This window comes from Phoenix dactylifera, chromosome 1, assembly GCF_051530095.1.
Source record: "Phoenix dactylifera cultivar Ajwa chromosome 1, Ajwa_hap1_PhDact_Kaust_v1.1, whole genome shotgun sequence".
In the NCBI taxonomy this organism is placed as follows: Eukaryota; Viridiplantae; Streptophyta; class Magnoliopsida; order Arecales; family Arecaceae; genus Phoenix; species Phoenix dactylifera.
In genome coordinates, this window is record NC_143190.1 from 38999751 (window position 1) to 39023474 (window position 23724).

At 42.4% G+C, this 23724-nt stretch overlaps 1 protein-coding gene across 1 annotated transcript; it reads right to left on the minus strand.

Moving 5' to 3' along the window:
• Positions 1 to 10935: 10935 nt before the first annotated feature.
• LOC103709967 (small ribosomal subunit protein eS7-like) lies at positions 10936 to 15229 on the minus strand. The gene is made up of 7 exons (XM_008795519.5): positions 15103 to 15229; positions 14979 to 15009; positions 12801 to 12891; positions 12647 to 12720; positions 12436 to 12559; positions 12111 to 12293; positions 10936 to 11268 (listed from the first exon to the last, which is right to left on the minus strand). The coding sequence occupies exons 3-7, from the start codon at positions 12873 to 12875 to the stop codon at positions 11149 to 11151; spliced, it is 576 nt and encodes a 191-aa protein (XP_008793741.3). The 5' UTR covers positions 12876 to 12891; positions 14979 to 15009; positions 15103 to 15229; the 3' UTR covers positions 10936 to 11148.
• Between the last annotated feature and the right edge of the window lie 8495 nt (positions 15230 to 23724).

Here is a 23724-nt window from a genome sequence, read left to right on the forward strand (position 1 = left end):
TCCCGAGGCATCCCCGCCCACAGGGTGATATCGGAATGGTTAGCCACGTAGGTGGCTACCTAATCCGCAGCTTCGTTGGCTTCTTTAAAAATATGCTTTGCCTGGATAACCCCTCCATCCCTCATCATCATCCAGATATCGCGAAGCAAAGGATGGTCACCAGCAACGACCCTCGAACCCCCCGGATCCAGCTGATGACTGTATCCGAGTCACCCTCCAAGATGACTAAACCAGCTGAGAGCACACGCTGAGCATATCGAAGACCCACCTAGGTAGCCCTTAGCTCCGCACTATAAACCGTGCAGTCAAATAACTTACAGCCTCCCACTGCCACAACTCTAGAGTTCGGGTCCCTAATAACGAAACCCGCTCCACCCTTTGTGCCTCTATCCAGCACCAACCCATCAAAGTTGACCTTAAGGAAGTTAGGGGTTGGGGGCTCCCAGGTGAAGAGCACCGTACGAGGAGCTGCTGAGGCAGAATGGGAACCCTAGATATCCCGAACTATCAAAGGTCCTTCATGTCCTTCTGAGGAAACATGACTAATCTCTGTCACCTGCGCTTGGGCGCTCTCCGCCACAAGCCTTGGCGACATGCTATGCTCATCGAAAGTTCGAGCATTCGTTGTCAACCATATCTGGTATGCCATGAAGGTCGCTCTAACTGCCTCCTGGTGTGTTAATAGGTTATCTAACCACCCATCGATGGTCCGTAAGAACTGGTCCCCCTAAGACCAACCCTCCCGCAGCAGCCCCGCCGCCCTCACCCATGTACACTGAAACAGTGCATGGTCCACTGACTCATCGGCCCCGCATGCCCCGCACTCAGGGGGCAACCTCAAACCCGGTCCGCTAAGTACTGCTCTCGTCGGAAGTCGAGCCCAGACGACCTTCTATAAGAACAGTGTGGCCCTTAGGTGGAGACCCAAGTGCCATACCTAGGCACACTCCGAACCTAGCTCATGCGCCGGCCGGAGCACTCAGGAGAGCTCCCCCACCCTCACGTCGATCCTCCACGATGTGCTCCACACATGGGTCTCAGGGCTCGTATACCTCAGAATCGGAAGAGATCGGACCCTCTCGGCTAAGTGTGTCCCAAACACATAACCCAGCTTAGCCTCATCCCAAGCAGCCCTGCCAGGGTTGAGGTCGCAAACCCGCAGTCCCTCCACTGCCTCAATGTCAACCATAGTCGGCCAGAGTCTTAAAGGGAGGGCACCCACCTACGGATCACGAACTACATCAATGCTCCACCCATCGCCTATCAACCATCGAGTATTCTCCACAATTGTTGGTAAGTATCTTGCAATCTCTCACCACATAAATGAGCAATGACGCCCACTGCGAATCGCCCCTATAGTGCCCGTTCAGCCATATCTGGCTGCCATGGAATGACTCCAGAATCCCTGTGGCTCTAGCGTGAATCGAGCTGCCTGTCGGGCAATCAACACCTCACGCCTTTCCAGAAGAGACATCACACTGAGGCCGCTCTCACTCAACGGTAAGCAAACACTCTCCCATGCCACTAAATACATCCCATGACCCTCTTCATATGACCCCCACAGGAAGCTCCGAAGTAGGTGCTTGATCCTCATCAGCACTATTTTTGGAACCACCATGTTTGCCATGAGGTAGACAAGCATGGAAGCGAGCACTGATCTAATCAATGTCAATCTACCCATCATAGAGAGCGAAGCTGTCCTCCAACCCTCCACTCTGCTCTGGATCCTCTACACCGGACCGGTGCATTCAGCCACCCGCAGCCTCCTACCCGTAATGGGTACTTCCAGGTAGCTCTAGGTCCCATCATGTGCCGGCATCTCCAGTATCCCCCGAATTTTCTGTCTAACCTTGTACTCGATGTTAGGGCTGAAAGAGATTATTGACTTCTGAAGGTTTACCTTCTGCCCCGACACTGCGCAGTACTCGGCTAATACTCTTCTAAAGACTCGTGCATCCGTTGCCCGCGCCCTAGCTAGGAGGAGGCAATCGTCTGCAAACAGTAAATGTGATATAGGCCGAGCCTCCGGAGCGGGAACAAACGCCTCCACCTTCCGGTTAGCACATGCACCCCGCAGAGCCCGATACTGGACATCGAAACAGATGATGAATAAGTATGGGGATAAAGGACATCCCTGTCTAAACCCCATGGCAGACATAAAGAAAGGGAACGACGTACCGTTGATCAGGATGGAAAACCTCGACCCCTGAACGTACCCCAATAACCAATCAATCCAGATCTCATGAAAACCAAAGCACTCCAATACACACCTTAAGAAGCTCCAACGGATTCTGTCGTAAGTTCGTTCCATATCCTGCTTGACAGCCATCAGGCTTCGTCGCTTAGAGGCACGCTGAAGGTCCCACATCATTTCTTGGGCCAGTAAGACGTTATCAATGATATTCCTACCTCCCACAAAAGCACCTTGCTCTTGGCAGATGAGGCTTGGCAACAAAGGCTTCATCCTGCCCACCATTATCCTTGCCACAACTTTATAGAGAGTTGTGCACAAGCTGATGGGCCTGAAGTGGCTAGGCTCCCCCGCATCCTGGCGCTTCGGTATCAGCATGACTAAGGTAGCTCTCTAGTCGTCGGGCATCACTGCTTAATCGAAGAAACACTGAACTGCCTCCACCACCGCAACCCGGATAATACCTCACTATCTCCTAAAAAAGAAGGGTGGAAAGCCGTCTGGCTCTAGAGCCTTAGCCTCTGCCAGGCCCCATACTCCTCCTGCACTTCCTCCCCTGTCATAGGTCGCACCAGCAATGCATTCTCCATAACTCCGAGTTGCGTGTCTACCCTCGGAAGCAGGCCGACGTCTCCAGAATCTCTATCCTCCGTCCATCTTGACCAAAAAAAGTCAAACAGTACCTGACTGACCACCGACTCCCCCTCCACCCACCGGCCTGTCTCATCTCGCAGGGAACAGATAGTGTTCCTCTGTCTCCTGATGACCGTCGTCTGGTGGAAGAAGCTAGTATTCCGATCTTCCTCTCTGACCCACTGAATCCTGGATTTTTGTTTTCAGAAGATCTCATGCTGGCGTAATATCGAGTGATGATCAGTAAATAGCCCCCATAGGCACATCATGTCAGCTTTCGGAGGCTTACCCTCCTGATCTTCTCTATTTTGAAGGTTGCTAATGGCGGCCTCCACCTCTTCCATCTTTCTAAAGATATCTCCCACTACCTCGCGGTTCCATCGGCGGAGCCACCTCTTAGTTAACTCTAACTTCCGCGAAACCCTTTGCATGGCATTGCCGCACACCGGCAAGCTCCACGCCTTCCGGACAATGTCTCAAGAGTGAGGGTAAGCCAACCACACCTCCTCAAAATGGAAAGGGTAGTGATGGCTAGAGTCCGAGGCTGTTGATATCAATAGCGGGCAGTAGTCAGAATCAATGCGGGATAAGTGTCCGACCTGATAGGTAGAAAATCGGATGATCCAATCAGGGGTTGTTGTGGCCCTGTCTATCCACTCCCAAATCCTAGCACTACCAGACTGGTTGTTACACCAGGTAAATCATGGTCCAGAGAAACCTAGATCCACTAAGCCGTTCCACGATAAGAAATTACGGAACTCCCTCCAGTCTACTATGTCGGTGATACGGCTCTCTTTTCACTTGTAGTCGGGATACAATTGAAGTCGCCTACCATAGCGGTCGGGAAACCAGATTAGTGATCTCGTCCTAGAGGATTCTCCTACTCCTATAATTTGTACTCACATACACCCCGCATAATACCCACGGAACAACATTAGGTTCTGTAACAATCATGATAACCTGTCGGGAACAGTTGTGAAAGACAACTACTGTCGCCACCCCCCGTTTCCACAACACCAAAATACCCCCGAACAACCCTACAGAGTCTATGGTATAGGACTCCCAGTCGGCCTCCAGGCACCGCTGTACTTGGTGAAGTCTGTTGCCGGACAACCGCATTTCATAGAGGAAGCAGATCTCGGGGCTGTTGACTTGCACTAACCTCCTGAATGACGTCATGAAAGATGGCTTGGCTGTTCCTCTGCAATTCCATGCCAGGATCTTCATGGAAAAAAATCTGAGAGGACGACCATAGGCTCATCCACCCCCTGGGCCACCGAGTCCATCACTACCTCAAGGTACAACCCGCCACTCTAACCATCGTCCTCACTCACTCCGGAGACAACCCACATAACTGCCGCTCTGACCTACTACACCATCGTCGAATGATCCACCGTCGGCCTACTAGTGGTCCCTGTGACTGCAATCCTGTCATCACTGCTATCCCTGCTGTCCCCCAGATACACCACCTCCTGGGGAGCATTAGCCAGCTGATCTGCCTTGGGGTAGTTAACTGTCGCCCGGTCCCCTGCCCCATGAGCCCCTCCCTCCATATCACACTCGCTTGGGGCAGACTCCTGCTGAGAGCCAAATCAGAGGGGTTTCTACACTAGATCTCTCACTTTCCTGGGAAGGAGAGCCAAACCATAACACTATGGAGGATCTCCGTGCTAGGCCCTCGATGGGGTCCGTCAGCCCAAGCACACGCAATGCTCCCAGCGGCCCGAACACATCCAGTGTGTCATGCCTGCTCCCCGAGCCCGTCCCCCTGCAAGTGGACCCGAACTCGAAGGGACCAAGACCCAACTCCGCAGGCCCGGGATCCGCCGGCCCTCCAGCAGGCTCGCCCGGAGCCAACTACAGGGGTGGCCCACTAGGCGTGCAGGGTCCGCTGGGCGCGCGAGCTTGTTGAGGCACAAGCAACCCTCCGTGGGCCTGCCTGCCCGCCATGCGCATCACACGGGCACGTGCCGCGCGCATCGCGCGGAGCGGGCCCTCTCCCGTCAGGCCACGACCCGCTTCATTGACCGGGCCCGGGTCTACCGGGTACCTGATCCGCAAGCGGCCCAGAGTCCCTGGGCCGCTTGTTGGACTGGCCCAGGACCCCTCCCACCGTGATGACAGCTAGGCCTGGCTGCACTACCGAGCTGTCCCGGAATCCCGCCGACCCAGCCTCAGCCATCCGGGCTTCCGAGTGGACCAGGCCTGCGAGTGGTTCGAACTATTAGAAGTATGCCCAATTTGGCAGACGCATTGTATTTGTTCGGAGGGCATGAAATTTGTACTTGACATTTTTATTGATTAATAAAAATTGGGCTTTTTGTTCATTCAAGTTATTATGTGTCCATGAATCGTCCTAGAAATTAAAAGCTTCCCGGCCGGCCAATCTGTGACAACCCCACAACAAAGAGTGAAGTGCCAACACTGACATGCATACAGACAAAACCCCAAACCACCTTGTTTGTGTACTGGAACAGCTACCACTTCCTTAGAACAGCACTAACTTAGCGCTCTATACTATACTATATAAAATTAAAAGAAAATAAAAGAAAGAGAATTTAAGATATGTGTCATTAGATAGTTAATTTCTGAATTGTTCCTGATCGATAGATCATCATGAAGGACGGTGATCGATCCAATGAGATTAGTACACAGATTACTTTCTTTGATGGACGAGTCTTAAGTCCACAGTGTGAGGATACTAGAGTGATTGTGCAAGTGCTTGTTAGAGAACAAGGATACTGAGCGTGACCAAAGCGAGAAGTCACTTAGATGTCTATCCACTTGTCAGTGACTTACTTGATGTTGTAGTTGTATGACTAGTACTTAGACCTGCGATGCCTCAGCTAATCACAGTGAGGTTGCTGTAGTTTGACGAGCACATAAACATGGGCCCTAAGGATCCTTGTGGTACAGATTGGCTGCAGTAGGTTTACTGTCGGATTAGGGTTGCATTTAGATAAAATCTATCGACCTTGATACATTAGGAGTGATCCTATAAGATTTATGAGACTAAGTTTGAAAGATCTTGGCCAGGGCAGTTCTGGAAAAAAGGTTTTCCAATCTCGAACTTGAGTCAAATAAATTTAACATATGATAGACGATGGAGTTTGACGAGTTATCCATAACTTCCGTCATGTCGGGATCCACGTTAAAGGTACTGTATCATACGCTAACTGCACCTAAAGGTTCATCCATTTTGTTCTGCTGGGTTGCCATTATACGCTGCTAGGTGTCACTAGTAGATTGTGGGACTCAAAAGGAATTCACTTGATGATCAGTGAACCCTGATGAGTAGAGTTGAATTTGTTTCAACCCATTGAAAGGAGTTTTAATGATATTATGATAAAGATCACAATATATCTCACTACCAAACAGAATAGAACCTATGGGGTCACACACATTAGAGGTTTTGATCGTTCTGACGGTTGGATTGCGATTTAGAATCACAATAGATCTTGATTGTCAATTTGATTGACAATTGGTTTAACCCACTAAGAGTTAGTGAGTTAAGGAAGAAGGATTTGTAATTGGATTGCAATTTGATTGATTCAATTGAACTTAATAAATTAGGTTTAAACCTTATTAGATAAAAATGAGAAGTCCTAATTAATTAGAACTCCTTATTAGATAAGGAACTGACTTCATGAAGTCCAATTTGGATTCTAATTAGATTAGGATTTATATGAATCAAATTGGAGGACACATTGGGTTCTAATTGGATTAGAATTCAATTGATCAAGAGGGACCAAATATTTTCTAATTCGGCTAGAAAATTTGAGCATGAAAGGATGAGATTGTTCCATCCTTCATGCGGGCCACACAAGGGAGAAAAGGAGGGGCATCCGCCCCTCCTCCTTGTCACACGCCCAAAGGAAGGAGGGGTGTCCGCCCCTCCTTTCCTTTTTTGGTTCCACACGCCTAAAAGGAGGGGCATCTACCCCTCCTCCTTCTCCTCTTTCATGCGGATTGCCACACGGCGCAAGGTGCGCCCTTAGATTCTCTCCAATTCTTTTTAAGTAAGGGATGTGATAGAATTAAGTAAGGGGTGTGGTAGAATTTGGAGGGATGAATCAAGAAATAATTTCTCATTGAAATGATTCCTTGTTTAGCTAGGCATGGGATGCCTATAAAAGGAGTGGCATGGGGCATTAAGAAGCATTGGAGCTCTCTTGTTTCAGCCGCCCCATCCATCTTCTCCTCCTCCTCCAGGCGTGTGCAAAAAAAAGAAGAAAAGGAGGTGCAGGCTTCTTCCTCTTCCTCCTTCTTCTTCCTCTCAAAGCAATCAAAGGGTTGATTGAAAGAGAGAGGAAATCAGCCATCAAATGTGATCTCTGCAAGGGAGCTAGCACCCCGGTGAGATCTTGGAGCGATCTGTACCTCGTGTGGATACCTGTAGAAGTCGGATGCTTTTGTGGCTTCAAGCGAACCAAATCCAACGATCATCAGATAGCGGTGAAGATTTACCCGCTCAAAGGTAAAGATATTATCTTTATAATTCTGAATAGTAGATCTAAAAATTAATCAAGTTAATAATTTTAATCTTTTCTTTAGATTTCATAATCTTCTGAGTTAGAGAACTCAGAATTTTTTTAAAATCAATGTTCCCTAGGACGTTCATGAGATGAACGACCCTGCGTGTGTCTTTCCGCTGTGATCGTCGCAACGCATGCAGGGGTAACTCGACACAAATGTCGAGTCGACTCGGGGCTCGTCGAGGGGAGAACCGAGAGTTCTTCATCAGAGGGGAGCAGGGGTGGGATGAGGATCTAGTTAAGAGCGTGTTCGGGGAGCAGCTGGTCGAGCGGATCTTAGCAATACCCATTCCGGAGATGCCGAAAGTGGACATGAGAGTTTGGAGTATGCCAGGTCGCCGGTGGTGAGGGCCCGAGATTTATTACAGGGTTGTTGGCACGACAAATGGAGAGCAGGTGGACCTGGAAGCTGCGAATCCACCCATGGGTTACCTTGTTTCTCTAGAAGGTGGTCTGAGGTTGCCTGCCTACCAGGGCTATTCGAGAGGCGGGGTGTGAGGGTCCCTACAGTTTGTGTGACTTACTCGGAGGTTGAGGAGTCTATTTACCATGCACTTATCGGATGCTCGCAGACCAGGATGATTTGCAGCTATGCGATGGGTCAGCTGGACCAGTGGTAGAGGTGGTCGTCCATTGAGGATTTCCTGCGGTTTCTAGAGACATCGACATGGGGATTGGAGCCTGAGGAGGGTAGGGCTCGGGTGGCCTATTTGGCTTACCAATGTTGGCTGAATAGGAATGCCTGAGTATTCGAGGGACTCAACCCACACCCGAGGACGACAATAGCTCGAGCCCTTATCTTTGTGGCAGAGATCACCGATTCCACAAAGACATTACCTGAGGTGGCTAAGGACATCTGGGCCTCCATTCTACTCATGCAGCGTCTAGGACAATACTCATCTCCTGGGTGCCCCCACCCCTTGTCTTTCTCAAGGTGAATTTTGACGACAGTATGGTCGGCGATGGGAGATGTAACGGTGTGGGGTTAGTCATCCAGGACTACGAAGCCAGATTAGTTGCAGCGGGGGGTCAGCGGATTTTTGACTCATCGGTGATGTGTGCCGAGCTTAGAACAGCCTGAAAGGGTATTTGCTATGGGAGGAGGATACTTTGCGCGGATCGCATCATCCTTGAGGACGATTCGGCCACAGTGGTTGAGTAGATCCGAGGCCGGAGACGCATAGCTGAGGAGTGGCTGATAATCCATGAGATATGCAGATTGCTGAGGGAGTGCGACTCCCACGTCTATAAGGAGGCAAACAAGGTCGCCGACTGGGTGGCTGCATACACAGCCCACCACTCTAGAGGTTTTGTCTAGATGGACGATGGCTCTGTGCTTGGGCTCTTTTGTAGTTTGCTATTTTCTGGTTTTGTTGACCGTATCCACACTCGTAGTGTATGAGCCACCGTTGTACAAAAAAAAAAAAGGTAGCCCATTTCAGCCTGCCTAACCTAAATATTACAAACGTCGACTCAAGTTAAACTAGTTAAGTAGATTTTAAATAGATTAAATGACTTTAGACATGTTAAAAATATTAAGCAGACCAGATTAAATAGGATAGATTAAGATTAAGTAAATTTTAAACAAATTAAACAGGTTTTAAACAGATTAAATAGATTAGATCATAATTTTACTTTTAAATAGATCAAAATAGATTAAATCCAACTCAGTTAATAAACAGATTTAAAATTGATTGACTTGTTTATGATCTAAACCGATTTATATCAAATCCAAATCTGCTTAAAATGGATTGTCAGCCCTATATGCATCATTAATAACTCAGCATGCGGTGCATCAAGGCATGCCTTTTCCCTTTGCACTTTCATGAACAATTTGGAGCGGTATGAGTTGTCTGATGTGTAATGGTCAGACTCGAGCACGCAACAACCCGAACGATGTAAACGTTCAATTGGATGAATGAGTCAAGTCTCATTTCGACTAGCAATCCAATTGAAAAAATACAAGGAGAAGTTTCGAATCTGAAATGGTGATAAGACACGGCATAAAGTATTACTATGAAACGTGAGATTGACTTAGAAAATAGCTTTACTGGATAACTTTAAACATGGTTAGACAATTGACATCATTACACTATATAAAAAGGGGCAATTCGTATAATGACTGCAATAGGATTTCTTCCTGGAGATTTGAACCATGTCGAACTTTCTATATAGAAAGATAGCAAAATGGTTTTAAGAGAGTCCAATCTTTATATAAGTCCAAGGAGTAAACTCTCATTAAACTGAGAATTCTATAATTTTATGCATAATAATAAAAAAACATATGACTTGCTAATAGCTTATTTAGATTGAATATAACAAAAAATCTTTAACAATTTTTTACTGCAAAATATGCATTAGCACTTAATTTATGTAAGAAAAAGAAAAAATATATTATTTTTCATAAAACTAATTTCTTTAGTAGTTCAATTCCTAAGACATCTCCTGCACCTATTCAGCAGACCCCATGTTTGGCCCTGCAACTTTGCTTTAATATTTGTTTCGCAAGACGTGTAGTTTAAGACCTAAAATATCTTTGGCTTTTAAAAAATTCTAATATCAAAAGATTCTTATTAAAAAAAAAACAAGTTGGGGATCAAATCTCCCACCACCGTGAAAGTCTGGAGAGGGCAGACTATTCCTATATTTTGAATCCATGAACCTCCAAGGCACAATAGAACAACCTAAATATTGCATCGAGACTCACCATCTTAATCTAATATCAAAAGACCAAGGTCAAAAATCCTATCTCATCCTCTAATAACCACCAAAACTTGTACGACCTTAGCAAATAAAAGAAACACTCACGCCAACTGCTCTAGGGTCCCATTTGTATTCCAATTTCACCCTCTGTTTCTTAATTTTAACCATGATCAAAGTCATCAATCAGAAGTTCCTTTACATATGTCACATGATCAAAACTATAAACCAGAATATATCATACCAAACACTAGTGGATTAAAAATGAAGTCCTACACACAAATCGAGATTGAACATTAGAATAGAACCTCGCAACAAATAAGTTATCATGTATCACCTACTATCTAGTCCATACTAATTGGAGACCTTCCTGAGTTAAAAAATGCAAACAATAAATGTTGCCCTTTCTTCTCTTCTTGAAGGGTGGCATTAGCAAGTCAAGGAGCAAAAGGTGCTTCAGATCAATTTTTCGGCATTCCCAAACCTCCACAGTATTGATTGTCATAAGCTAATAATCCAAAGGCTTTTACACTGGGGGAAAGCAGCAAAAGATTTGATAGAAAAATGTTCTGCAGTTGCATTGATCTAATGGAAGTATCAATAATGGCATTTTACAGGAATCAGTGGTCAAAACAAGAGGTGACATGCACAAGTAGCCCATAGCAAAACCCAAAGCAGCGAGGTCATAAAAAAATGAAGGGCAACCTAGCTTAGTTGAACCAGATATAATAACACTGCAGAGATGTGATGTCACGCACTAGCTGCCTACATATTATTCCCTCAAAGATCGCAGACAGAAAATGCTAGAGGAAGAAATTGCAGCAAAGCAATTAAGCATAACTGAGCTGCTAATAACATCAACCATCAGAGCTAATGTTTCGATCAAGCTTTCACTATCCAATTTAACTCAAAACAGTTAGAAACAAATAACTACTTGTAACATAGAAAGTCCCCATAGTCATCTCCACCAAACATACCCTCTTATCTCAATAAAATTGTCCTTGGGCAACGGTATCAAAATTAAAACACAAATTGTTGCAAATTTGACAAAAAGCAAGAAGTCTAAGAAAAGCTTTACTCAACATGTCTTCATGCCTCAGTAACGGGGTACTCGAACACCACATTTTTTCCTGTAAGTTTGCGGTATACTCCAGCAAAGCTCTCCAACTTATACTCAGTGTTGTTCCTCTCTTTTGGGTCTAAGAAGATCTGCCATGGTACAAGATATTCAATGAGGCAGAATAAGGAGTCTCACACAAGCAAAAGAGAAGGTGCAGTTGATGCAGTGGGGGAAAAGAAAAAAGAGAGGTGGGAAACTAAAAGCAATTTAGAGAAGTATCCAGACAAAAGAATAAAGACAGCAGGTACAGAGAACTCATGCTCCCATTATTTTTTCAAAAATCAAATATAAGGCATACATTTTGCTAATAGTTTTCGTAGAAAATTAACAACACCCATAGCCACACCCATTATCATAATCTATTTATCATCAATATTCAAAAGATGGCTCCACCCACAGCCACATAACCATTAATCCACTCAACTACCTAATGACCAAAAAAGGAAAAGGTTAAAGTTACTACCTATGAGATATTGCCACAATGACACTGAAAAACCAAATTAGTTGGTTTATTTAAAGGTGCCGCATTGCCTTAGCAGGTAAAAAACAGCACTTTAAGCTACAGCATCAGCAATCAACGACAAGTATAATGGTTCATGCTTTGACACAGTTTTGCTTCAATGCCACCAAATAATCTAATCCGTATGATTTGCTTGTGCCTTGTCCCCTCACCAGGTTAAAAATAGCATTTTAAGGTTATATTTACTAAAATCCAATAAATTAAAACATCAGAAACACAAATAGTAAATCCTAGCGAATGAAATCATCTACAAGCAATTCACTGAAAGTGAAAGCAACCATTGTGCGAAGCATAATAAAATCAATATCTAAAATGAATTGGCTTGAAGCATGAACTATGCAGAGAAAGCAGAACCAGTGTTGCTTAAATATTTCTTTCATTCACATAAATGTGCAAGGAATGCCTCCATACCTTGATGATCTTAGACCCATCAAGACGATATCGAATACGTTTCCCAACAATCTCTGCTGGATAAACAATGTCCTCCAACATTGCTTCATGCACATGTGTCAGTGTGCGGCTTCGGGGCCGAACTACTGCAGAACCCTTTTTTGGTGGCCTCACTATCCTTCTAGTAGCAATCAATATTACATCCTACAAAACAATAAGTAAAAACATGTCACCCATTGTTTAACCGTACAAAGATGAAGTATATCTACAAACGACATCTATAACTAATTTTCAGCTTCCAAAATCAAGAAAAGAATAAAGCAGTCTAAAAATCATAAATTCTGACCTTGCCACTGAATTTCTTCTCCAGTTCCCGGATAAGCCTCACATGAATTTTCCGGAAAGCCTTCCGGAGTCTGTAAGGAACATGGATAACAACAGCCTTCCGGTTCCCCGCAACATCAATTTGACTATTGAAACATAAATTGTAGAGAAAATCATCAATGCTCAAAGTGACGAAACGCAGATTACATGGATTCAAGAAATAATTTCCTTACATAGCTGAGTTAATGTAAAGATCCTTCAAGTCACTTTTAAGCTCCTGATTGGTGTTCTCCAAGTCAAAAAGGGCCTGCAAAGATGACAAAACCAAAATTTATCAAAATCATTAAATGTCTTATAGAGGCTATACATTACATTTACAAAACTGACCTGGGCGACTGTCTCCTCAAATTCAGTAGGTTCAACATCCTTTTCCTTCTGGATTTTCTTCCTCGCTGTATACATTTTGCTGCTGCGACTCCTATGTACATCAGCATGTTAAATTAGCAAGAAACTAACCAAACTTGAAAAGATGTTCTGAAACAATCTATGTAAGTTAAAAGATGCATTAAGAAAATAGTTCTTCTGCTCAAGAAAACCATAAGTACAGATGAAGTTAATCAATATCATTTATCAACACAGTGACCACTTTAACAAATTTCATTTGTCATGCCCTGCAATTATCTATTATGTCATAGAAAAGCTGATAGCAATTTGATTACTAACAATAGTACATATATAATATTTATGTCAATGCAAGTAACAGCAGCATAAATGTGAAAAATGGTTCTTAGTGATCACAAAGCTAAAGTACATGGTCATCATATTATATATTGTAGAGTGGTCGAAGAACTATATATATCCAACGTACTTGATAGGTCAGATCGAAGGAAGTCAACCTAGTGAAATAAGACATGAAAGCCTGGTGATCCAATTGAAGCCATAGGTACAGCAACATACAAAAAGAAAAGATAATATACATACCAAAATCTACAAGCCACAAGAAAATAAAGAACAAAGCTTCCATAATAAGTAAATTTGAAGATACAGAAAGAGTTTTAAAATTAAAAGGATTAAAAGACACCTCATACATTATTATAATAGGGCATGGGACTGAACAAAAAAATAAAATAAAAAAAGTGTAAAATCTGTTTATATGTTCAGAAAGTGCAATGCAATGTTAGAACTCTGTTTTAACTGCAACGACCACCACCAAGTGGTTGCAACCTTTAAGAGAAAGATCAAACAATAAATCAAGAATCTGTTGCAAGTTTGTTCATATATAAAGCTACACTTGACGCCCAAAGAAACAGGAAGAAAATATATCCACATACTCCAAATAACTGCCATAAAACTCTAGCCCAAGGAGCAAATGATTCATGCATACTATTTAAAGGACAAAGAAGAAGATGATGATAATGATTATCATGATTCATGCATAGTTTTTTTTTTGAAGAAGAAGAACATTAAACATAAGTGTGTGTAGATTCTACTTCAGGCATCAACATCACCACTTAGGCTAGAGACCATGTTTGCTGTTTCCGCCAGAACAATTAGGCTAAAGAACATTTTTTTGCTGTTTCAGCCAGAACTCTCAGACCCCCTGGTTCATCCAAACCAATATGAATCTGTATCAATTTGGGAGTTTTGGCCAAAACTAAAATACAAGTGAGAAAGCACACAGCGGCTGATCCAGAACTCAAGATCTGAAACTGTGCCAGATTGGGAGCCTTGGCCAAAACATTGTTCCCAAGGATTGAATATGGATTAATACCATGCAGCTCCTTGAAGTGAAAGGAAGATTCACCTCACCAGCTAAAGCTTAGCCCAGAAAGGATGGATCAGGAACACAAGATCAAAGACGGAACAAGTGAACTTTCCGGACTCACAGATCTCATTGCAGCATCCTAAACACTGGTATTCAATTTGTTTCATTAAATGTTTTTATGACAAGGAACAACTTATGGCACCAAATCCCTCTTCTATTGAACCCTATTTTAAAGAAAATTACAATTTTCTTGAATTCCAAGTTAGATGCTCCGGTGATCTACAACAATATATCATATCATTTTCATAAATATCCCATTGCCGTGAATTCTTTTATTTTTGGATAACGTCATTCTTTTCGTATTCAAAAGTTATATTTGAAAACGTTAGCCTTTCTCGTAACCATCCACACCCACCTAAACCGAGAAATAAAAGAGAAATAAAGAATTGAGAATACTGCATATCATAAGAGATATTTACAGGGACAAATTAGAATTACTCTATGCTCGTTTATCAGGTTAAACACCATAATTGAATCAAACAATCCAAGAATACGCTTTCTAGTCAAGTAACTCCTTCAACCTTCTCAAACGGCCAAATAGACCAGTTAATTCAATTCCAGACGAGATTAAAGATGGGAAAAAACCCAAGACTCCCGTCATATACAATAAAAATTACTACACAGGAAGAAATAAACAATGTTGAAGAAGATTATCTACTCAATTAGAATCAGGTAAAAGAGGGAAGAAAAGCCGCAAAATCTCGGAAAATGGAGGAGGAGAAGAAGAAGAAGAAGAGTACCTAAATCAGCAGCGAGAAGAAAGACCCAGATCTGAAAAAGGAACAAAAAAGCCTTCGTTAATAGGTGATCCAGGACGAGGAGAGTTTAATAAGAGGAAAGAAAGGGAAGGCAAGCGGATCGAACCTTGGAAAACCCTAGCTGCGGTCGCCGAACGTCAAGAAAAACCCGAGTTTCGAGAGACGGAGGGCTTAAATGAAGGAGCTTGCGTCCACGGACGGCTCGGATTGAGTGTGATGGGGAACTCGTTGATCTGATGGCCGTTCAGGCCGTGGAGTCGCCTTTATCTTGTGTTCACGGCCTGGAGGCCCATCCAGTCCTTTTGGGCGGGCCTGAGCCTGGATATTAAGCCCAACGACAGTTCCAATCAGGACGTCGATTTCGGCTCGTCTAGACCTGTTGACGGCCCAGCAGCCCGCCCAGTTCTTTTAGGCAGGCCTCGTCCTGGATATTAAGCCCGACAGACGAAGCTGGGCCATGCCTGAGAATCAGGTTGCCACTGTGTTTATGTGATAAAACCCAGCCCGAACCTAGCCCCCTTTATAAATAACCTATTTTTAAGTAAGCTTGATTCACTTGAATGGTGAGCTAGGGTTAGTAGGCAGTTCACTTATGGCTAGGGTGGTGGCTGGTATGCCACTTATTCTTGAATTGAGAAAAGGAATCTGCTTCTCTCCAGTCTCCTCCTCCTCCTCCTCGAGACCTTGTCCTCCAAATCCATGCATATTGTCTATATTTACCGACCGGAGACTAAGGAGGCCGAGGCCTTCTGCATTCCGACTCTCTTCCTAGTTATCAACAAGCTTTATTCTGTGCCCTTCTCTTTCTCCCTCTTTAGATTTCCAGGATTATGATTTTGGATTCTGTCAAGCTCTTGATTGTATTTTTATCATGATCCTTACTTAGAAAAAGGTGAAAACTTTGATTTCACTTCTTTGGCTTGCAACCTTGAAAGGCTTAGCAAACTTCTCAAGCTCATCCAAGTTACTACTTTTCTCGTTTCTTCCATTTGAGGAAGCCTAAGCCTAAAGATTGAAGTAAGTACTAGGCTTGGCTAGAAGGTAGACCCAAAAGCCTGGCCAAGCCAGGCCTAGACTGAGCTAAATTTAGTTATATCTTAAACTGAGCCCAATCTGAATCCAACTTTGCCTGGCCTATGAACATGTTTAATCATGTCTGTTATCTTTTAATAGTCTAATAGATGGCGATCACATCAATCTATTGGATTAGAAAGTATGTTCCATTTTATAATCGGACAGTGTTGGTGATAGTGTAGTTAGGGTGCTGTTGAGGCTTGTCGAATTGGGGTTTCATTAAATCCCGGCCAATACCTATAAGGTTTGGGCACTAAGTTTTGTTTTCCTATTTGGTCTATTGAAGGATTAAGTCAGATTGGCGTTCAAGCAATGAAAATTTGCATCAAAATTGAATCAACTGGAGATCTGTTTTGGTTATCCATCGTGTATCAAACAAAATTAATCAGGCTAAAATGATCCATGACCTGAAGTGTTTATAAATGAAACATCCAATATATGTTAAATTAAATAATCAACAACAAAAACTTGTTGATTAGTTATATAACAATGATTAATTAGAAAAATGAAAAGATATGCTTTATTCAAAATCAAGTATAAACATCCAAATACATCCTAACATGTAATTACATTTCTTTCTTTATTCCAGTTTAAGTTATAGGATAAAATCTTTTTTTGATATCTCTAGATCTGTTGAATCATATTTAATGGACATGCATAGAGAATTATTGCCATTGAATCCTGAATCGACATCGGAGCGCAGCTCGGCTAACTCTATGGTCGGCGAAAATCGAGCTGAACTGGCTGACTGAGGTGTGGAAAAGCTGATCTCCCCGAAATGGCCTTGCATGCCAGATAATTTCCGGTAGAGGATCCTTCGATGCTTGTCAGAATAGAGAGGCAACAGTATGGAAAGAAGAGATTTCAGCAAAATGGTATTCTTTATGAATAAAATTGCATATCTGAGGTCCCCGAACCGCCCCTTTATATAGGATAGGAGAGTTCATTTTGTTGTTTATCTAAGTCGGCGTGATGTGTACCAGTCGTCAGGCAACAGCCGGTAGTTTATCTACAGCATGGGCAGCGTACAATACTGATCGTGCATCAAATGCAAAGCTGTCACAACGGCCGATTGACGGAACTATTAATCCTTGTTGGCACGTATTGATTGGCTTCTTGGTCGGAGATGAAGTCGCCCACCTCGGTTTGTTATCTTCTTAGCTGGGACCGAAGTTACGTGCCTCAATCTATGCCAAAGTTGTCGAGGTCGATTTGGTCCAACATCGAAATCTTCAATATTTTTTTTTATTAAATATAATTTTTTTTCTATTTGTAATTGACCGATATGTATGGAGCATTGGGGCACAACCTATTCTTGTCTCCAACTCTCCTGTTTAGACTTGCTCGTTATCCGAGAATTTAACGGAAGTGGGATTTTTTTCGGTGCATTTGTACAGCGAGACAAGATATTATGTATGCCTAGATTGCCACAGCATTACCCATCTCGAAAATGGTGTTTTCTCAGAGTCTAATTCCTGCCCGGCATGTTTCGCAACCACACATGTTTGGCATCCCAATTTCACAAATGAGCGAAAAGCTAGCCTTTCTACCTGCCATGTTTTGCAACCATGCATGTTTGGCATCCCAATTTCTCTCAATGGAGCAACGATGAAAAAAATGGCCAGCCCACTGGCTTAACTTGAATCTAACTAATGATAACCTGTTCACGAAATTTCTCTCAATGGAAAAGGAATCTCATAATATTTTTGCCTCTGCATGTGTTGCATGACAAGTTTGCAAGATGCCACATGAAGTTTCTTGGACGATGGAGAAAAGCTTTGGGGTTAGGATACGGATTCGCTCTCCATATTTTTGTTTTTTTCTTTTTTCAGTAGTATGTGGAATAAATTGTGTGAGTCCATTCAAAACATTTGGCGGTACTTTCTTAATTCATGCAGGCTTGTCCTTCGGTACACGCCACGCAAAACATGTGCTTTGCAAAGTGCTTATTCCATTCAATGAGCACACAAGAGAATTGTTTTATTTGTTGGTTTTCCTTGATAATCTATGTGATTTCTAAATAATGGTAATAGGCTACACAAGATGTTGGACATACGGACCTTGGATAATATATATATGTTTGAGATAGGTGAGAATTCTGGGTTATATGAGGATATTCTCCTCGTAATACCATTATGACAAAATTTAATGCATAAGTATCAAGAGGCTTAAATAACAAAATGCTGGACATACAGTGATACAGTTTCACAAGATGCGTTTGGCTTTTAGGTCACAGGATGTGTTTGTTTTTTTAAGGTGCACAACTGCATGTATATAGCCAATTATTGGGCTTTGTTCAGTTGGCATCCCTCTTTGCATGGATAGTTCCAGTTCGGACGTCAATGATGACCGTGAGGACTGGCCTTGAATGGGATGTATGAGATTGAAGTCGGCAGGCCCAACCGACTTCATCCCACAGTCCAACATGAGAAGGAAGAATCAAAACAGAGGATTGCGATCTATGGCTTACTAGGTACCAAGCAATAGAATTATTGCGTATTATAGGACCATGTTAGGTGCTGATTGGTTAAATAAACTATTTGGAGACACAATATAATACAACCTTAATATCTATAATCAACAATGATCTCAATTCATACCAAACAACAAATTTGATCCGATTACAGAATTTGATCATCCAACCAGTATCAGTTATGCTCTATCTAATCTTTCCTCTACTTGTGATGCAACCTGCAATACTAAAAAAGAAAAAGAAAAGGGGTTATGAGTTTATAGCCTAGTAAGAATCCTCACACATCCACACCAACACAATAATAATATATATTTAAAAACAACAAAAAAACAATGCACATATCATAAAATCACAAACCGGCTATTAATAATGCTCGAATAATCAGTATAAATATATACATCAAATATCAATAGAAATCCAACTACTCAAGAGTGATACAGAATATGATATCTTATAAATCTTCATTAATGCTTTGAATGCTTTTCTTTTCATTTCTTTTTAATTTGATCCAAATCAATTATCTTTTCAACTTTGAGCTAAATTTCGACCAAGTTTTCAGCTTGTGACGGGGCAACCAACAGTATTACATTTCTAACCTACAATGGGACTACCAATAGTATCACATTTTCAGCTTACGATGGGGCAAACAATTGTTTTACATTTCTAGCCTGTGACGGGACAAATAGTAGTTTCATATTTCTAGCTTGTGGTGGGACAAACCAATAGTATCACATTTCTAGCCTGTGACGGGGCAAACCACTAATAACGAGACGGGCCAAAGTCCTTGTTCATTTAATCAAATTTACATCCATACATCAATTCCTTTTTATTTATTTTCAGCTTTAGACTAACCGCAATCACGTTTCTAGCTTGTAACAAGGCAAATAATAATAACATGGTTAGTTCAGGGCACCACATCTATTAGTCCAATTATGCAAGTGTAAGTTATGCTCATATATGCACCCATCATACTATCTATCATAAGCAAACAAGATTAAAATACGATTTAATACCAAAACCATCATAAAACTATTCTTGCTTCTTACTTATCTAGATCATAGCATATCATACATATATAGGTACAAAAATATCTATATCATATAGATCGGTGTACAAGAATTCTTACTTCTTTGCTGATACCCCAAACAAACTACCGCGATCTATGAATCGGGATGCACAAAACTTTGCTCAATGTCCTCCTATCCAAAAGATTGTTCTCCTACGGAACCAAATCAATATAAAAAATTATCTGAGGTATCCGATAATCCAGAATCCTCCATTGATCCACTAAAGGGGTCCACCATCACGTAGCAACTTAGGACTATCCAGCAGCCCTCTCAACCAAAGATTTTCTCGAGTCAAGTTACAGAGATAAAGTACCAACAGAAAGAGAGAGAAACTAGAGTATAAGATCTCGTTAGCATTCTTCCTGCTTGGATGAATGTAAAATCAGAGCTCGACTATGAAAATATGTTTGTATAGAAAGATATACGATGCCAACTAGATAACAATGCCTAATTGTTCGAATTAACCAGTATGATGTAACTCAATTCATCTAATCATAAATCATATATCAAATCAAGGAAATAGATTAGGGATTATCAATTATGGGTCTAATGGTGACCGACAACAATCGGGCGTAAGACAGACAGAGTTGACTAGGTAACAACATTCGATGATTTAGGTCGGTCCGCTTTGGCTAATCAAGCCAATCAAAACATGAAATTAGAATCAGACCATAGTACATGTAACATAATAGAGATTCATGATGAGAGAGTCCAATAGTGCTTGGCAGTAGTCAGAGTAAGGCTAGCACGACGGATGGTCACAGTGATATTGGTCCAGGATCCTCTACTGGGGTCAACTTGGGTCTACAATGAAAACATCTAGGACATTTCTGCTGGGTCCATAAATCCATGCGAAGAGAAAAATAAGAGAGAGAAATAATCCAGATAGAGAGAGAAAGTTCAGTAGAGAGAAAGTCTCATAGAGAGAGCAATCAAGAGATAGAGAGGAGAGAGAAAGTGGAGAGAAGAGAGAGAAAGAAGAGTGAGGGCTCTCTTCTTCTTCTCCAAAATACGGGAGAGCCATTCTCTCCTTCCTCTTCTCGATCAGGGGTGGCGCAGCCACCACGGCAGCCCATCCCTGGCGACGACAGCCAGCCTAGTAACAACCCTCAGCCACGGTCATCGCCCGCGTCGGCGGCCATTGCAATGGTGGCCGAAGCTCGGCTTGGGGCTGCAGATCCACAAGGAGATGGGAAGAGGAAGAGGGAGGCTCAAGCGGTGGGGTTGTCGACAAGGTGGCCGCGGCCCGTGTGGTGAGACGGCACCCTGCGGCGAGGCGGTGGCAAAACCCAGAAGATGAAGCCGAAACAGAGCATCCCTGTTTCGGAAGTTAATCCAAAACCCAAATCAATGTGGTAGCAACTCTAAAACACGAAAAGAAAGAGAAGAAGGGGAAGAGTTCTCACCTTAGTTCGGCGAAGCTTCCGGTGAGGATTCGGGGAGAAGACTCAGAGAGGCATACTTGGGATCAGTGGCGATTCCCGACGATTCTGGTGGTGGAAATCAGAGGAGGGGGAGGAGAGTTAATTAAGCAAGATCTCCGAGTTCGATTCGAACTTGGACTACCCTCGAGGAGTCCTCCTTTCCGTCAGGGTCTTCTTCCTCGATAGACACGGGTCGACTTTGGGCTTAGCCCATTCAGACTGGCCCACAAGCCCACAGGCGGGGCCAGTCTAGGTCGGGATGGGCCCGGCCTCTTCGGGCCAGCCGACGAGTCCTAATTTTTTTTTTAGATTATTACAAAACTAGCCCTATATTAGATGGATAACTGCAAAAAGACGGTTCCAATGTTCTTTGGTACTTGATACTGATATTGATTATGTCAACTTCTTTGGTGCATCGAACGGTTTTATATTATGAAGTAAAAGCAATTATTTCATTTATCAGGACATAAGAACCAACCATTTCTATTAGCTCTTGTCACACTTACAGGATTTATATATATGCTTGAATTTAAGATAGCTTTATTCCAGACGTCTATGATATTAAAAGAAAAATAAGAAACAATTATTTCAGTGATTACTGAGATTTCGGTTATTAAAGCTGGACTTGGCCATAATAGACTTGTTACTTAGAGTTTGATCAGAAGTAATTGAAGAGATTCATTTTGGCACATTAGTTTGAGGCATTCTAATGCTCTCCTTGGTTTTCAAGGTCTCAAATAATTGTTTTTCATTTTACAATCTAAATATAACGAACTTTGGGAGCTGGTCTTGACTTTAGAAAGTAATTATAGGAAAAAAGGTGTAAATCATATTTTTGTAAAACATTCAAATGCGTCCTAAATGTAGATCGAGTACAAATCCTAGCTGTTGGTTCAAGCTTTTTTTTGTTAATGTGAAGTTACTTTTTGTTTTTAACCCACCCAAACAAATAATCTAACTATTTAAAACACACAATAATAATAACAGTAATAATAATAGTACTAGCCAAACCCACTCTCCACGCTAATTACCGCATCCTTATCCACCATTCCCTTTTAATGTTCATAAATAGAGTGCTAACCACAGAGGGAATATCTTAAAACGACTCTTTGAGTTCATATAAGACTCTGGAAAATAAATCTGCCAAGAAGAGTATCCTCGTAAAATAATCTAAGCAAATCATACAGATGAAGGGACAAATTAATATAGATCGTCTCCTTGAAGGATTTGAAAATTTTCTCTAGCTTCAACGGCGAAAGCATCAAAGAAGAGGAAGCAAAGTTTAGGAGGAGAGCAAGGAGAAGCCAGAAAGAGGCAGAAGAAGTATCACAAGTCATCTTCCACCACTTTGTCCTCCTCTTCTTCTTGCTATGCCGCCTCCTCATCCTCATACTCATCATATCACTCTACATCATCAACATGGTCGTTGCTGCCGCCGTTGCAGATGTTGTATTCTTCTTCTCACGGCCTTTCCATGTCATCTTCTCCATTGTCGGCCTCTTCATTTAAACCTAACCGCAGGTTTTCGATTACGACTGCTACCGCAATATTTCATGCCCCTATGTTTCTTCTCTATGCGCTTGTATGTCTCAATCATCCCCCACTTCTTCATATCATTCATTTATTAAATGTATGTCCTAGAAGCCAATCTGACTGACACATTATTAATTCTGGAACATAATTTTGTACTTGACTTTATTATTATTGAATAATAAATTGGCATCTTTTTCATTTATATTGTGTATGTGTCTATGAATCGTCCAAGAAATTAATAAGATGATGATGCATATTCTCAAGAGTTGAGAATTAAAGCCATGTATCATTGGTGATTAATTTCTAAATGCTCCTGATCGATTAATTATCACGAGGACGGTGATCGATCCGAAGAGATCAGTGCACAGATTGCTTTTCTTATGGATGGACGAGACTCGAGTCCACAGTGTAGAGACACTGAAGTGATATTGCAAGTGCTTGTTAGAGAACAAGGGTACTGAGCATGACCAAACAAGAAGTCAGTTGGATGTCTATCCACTCGTCAGTGACTTGCTTGATGTTGCAGTAGTGTGATTGGTCCTTTGACCTGCGGTGCTTCAGTTATTCACAGTGAGGTTGCTGTAGTTTGACTGCATATATACATGGTCTCTAGCCATATAGGTCCTTGTAGGGTAGACTGGCTGCAGTAGACTCATTGTAGGAGTAGGGTATGCACCTATATGGAATCTATCGATCTTGGTAGATGAGGAGTGATCCTATGTGATTTATAAGACTGAGTTCGTAAGACCTCGACTGGGGCAATACGTACAGTGGAAAAAGAGTTTTTCACTCTCGAACTTAAGTCGAATAAATCTTGACATATGACAGACGATGGAATTTGACGAGTTATCCGTGACCTCCGTCCTATAGGAATCCACGGTAGAAAGGACTGTATCATACGATAACTGCACCTAGAGGTTCATCATTCCATTCTGCTGGATAACCACTACATGCTGCTATGTGTCACTGGTGGATGGTGAGACTCATAGGGATTATCTTGATGGTCGATGATCCCTGCTGAGTTGAGTTGGGATTGTTCTAACCTATTGAAAAAAGTTTTCAATGATATTGTGATAGAAATCACAATATATCTCACTACCAGATAGAATAGAACCTATGGGGTCATACAGATTAGAGGTATTAACCGACCTGATGAT

What these genes read in the sequence shown, in the direction of transcription:
- LOC103709967 (XM_008795519.5), bottom strand. Translation starts at nt 12,875, where the DNA reads ATGTATACAGCGAGGAAGAAAATCCAGAAGGAAAAGGATGTTGAACCT. An exon ending in TTGAGGAGACAGTCGCCCAG is followed by an intron (nt 12,721 to 12,800) that starts GTCAGTTTTGTA and finishes TCATCTTTGCAG; the next exon opens with GCCCTTTTTGACTTGGAGAA. An exon ending in ATGGGTCTAAGATCATCAAG is followed by an intron (nt 11,269 to 12,110) that starts GTATGGAGGCAT and finishes GTACCATGGCAG; the next exon opens with ATCTTCTTAGACCCAAAAGA.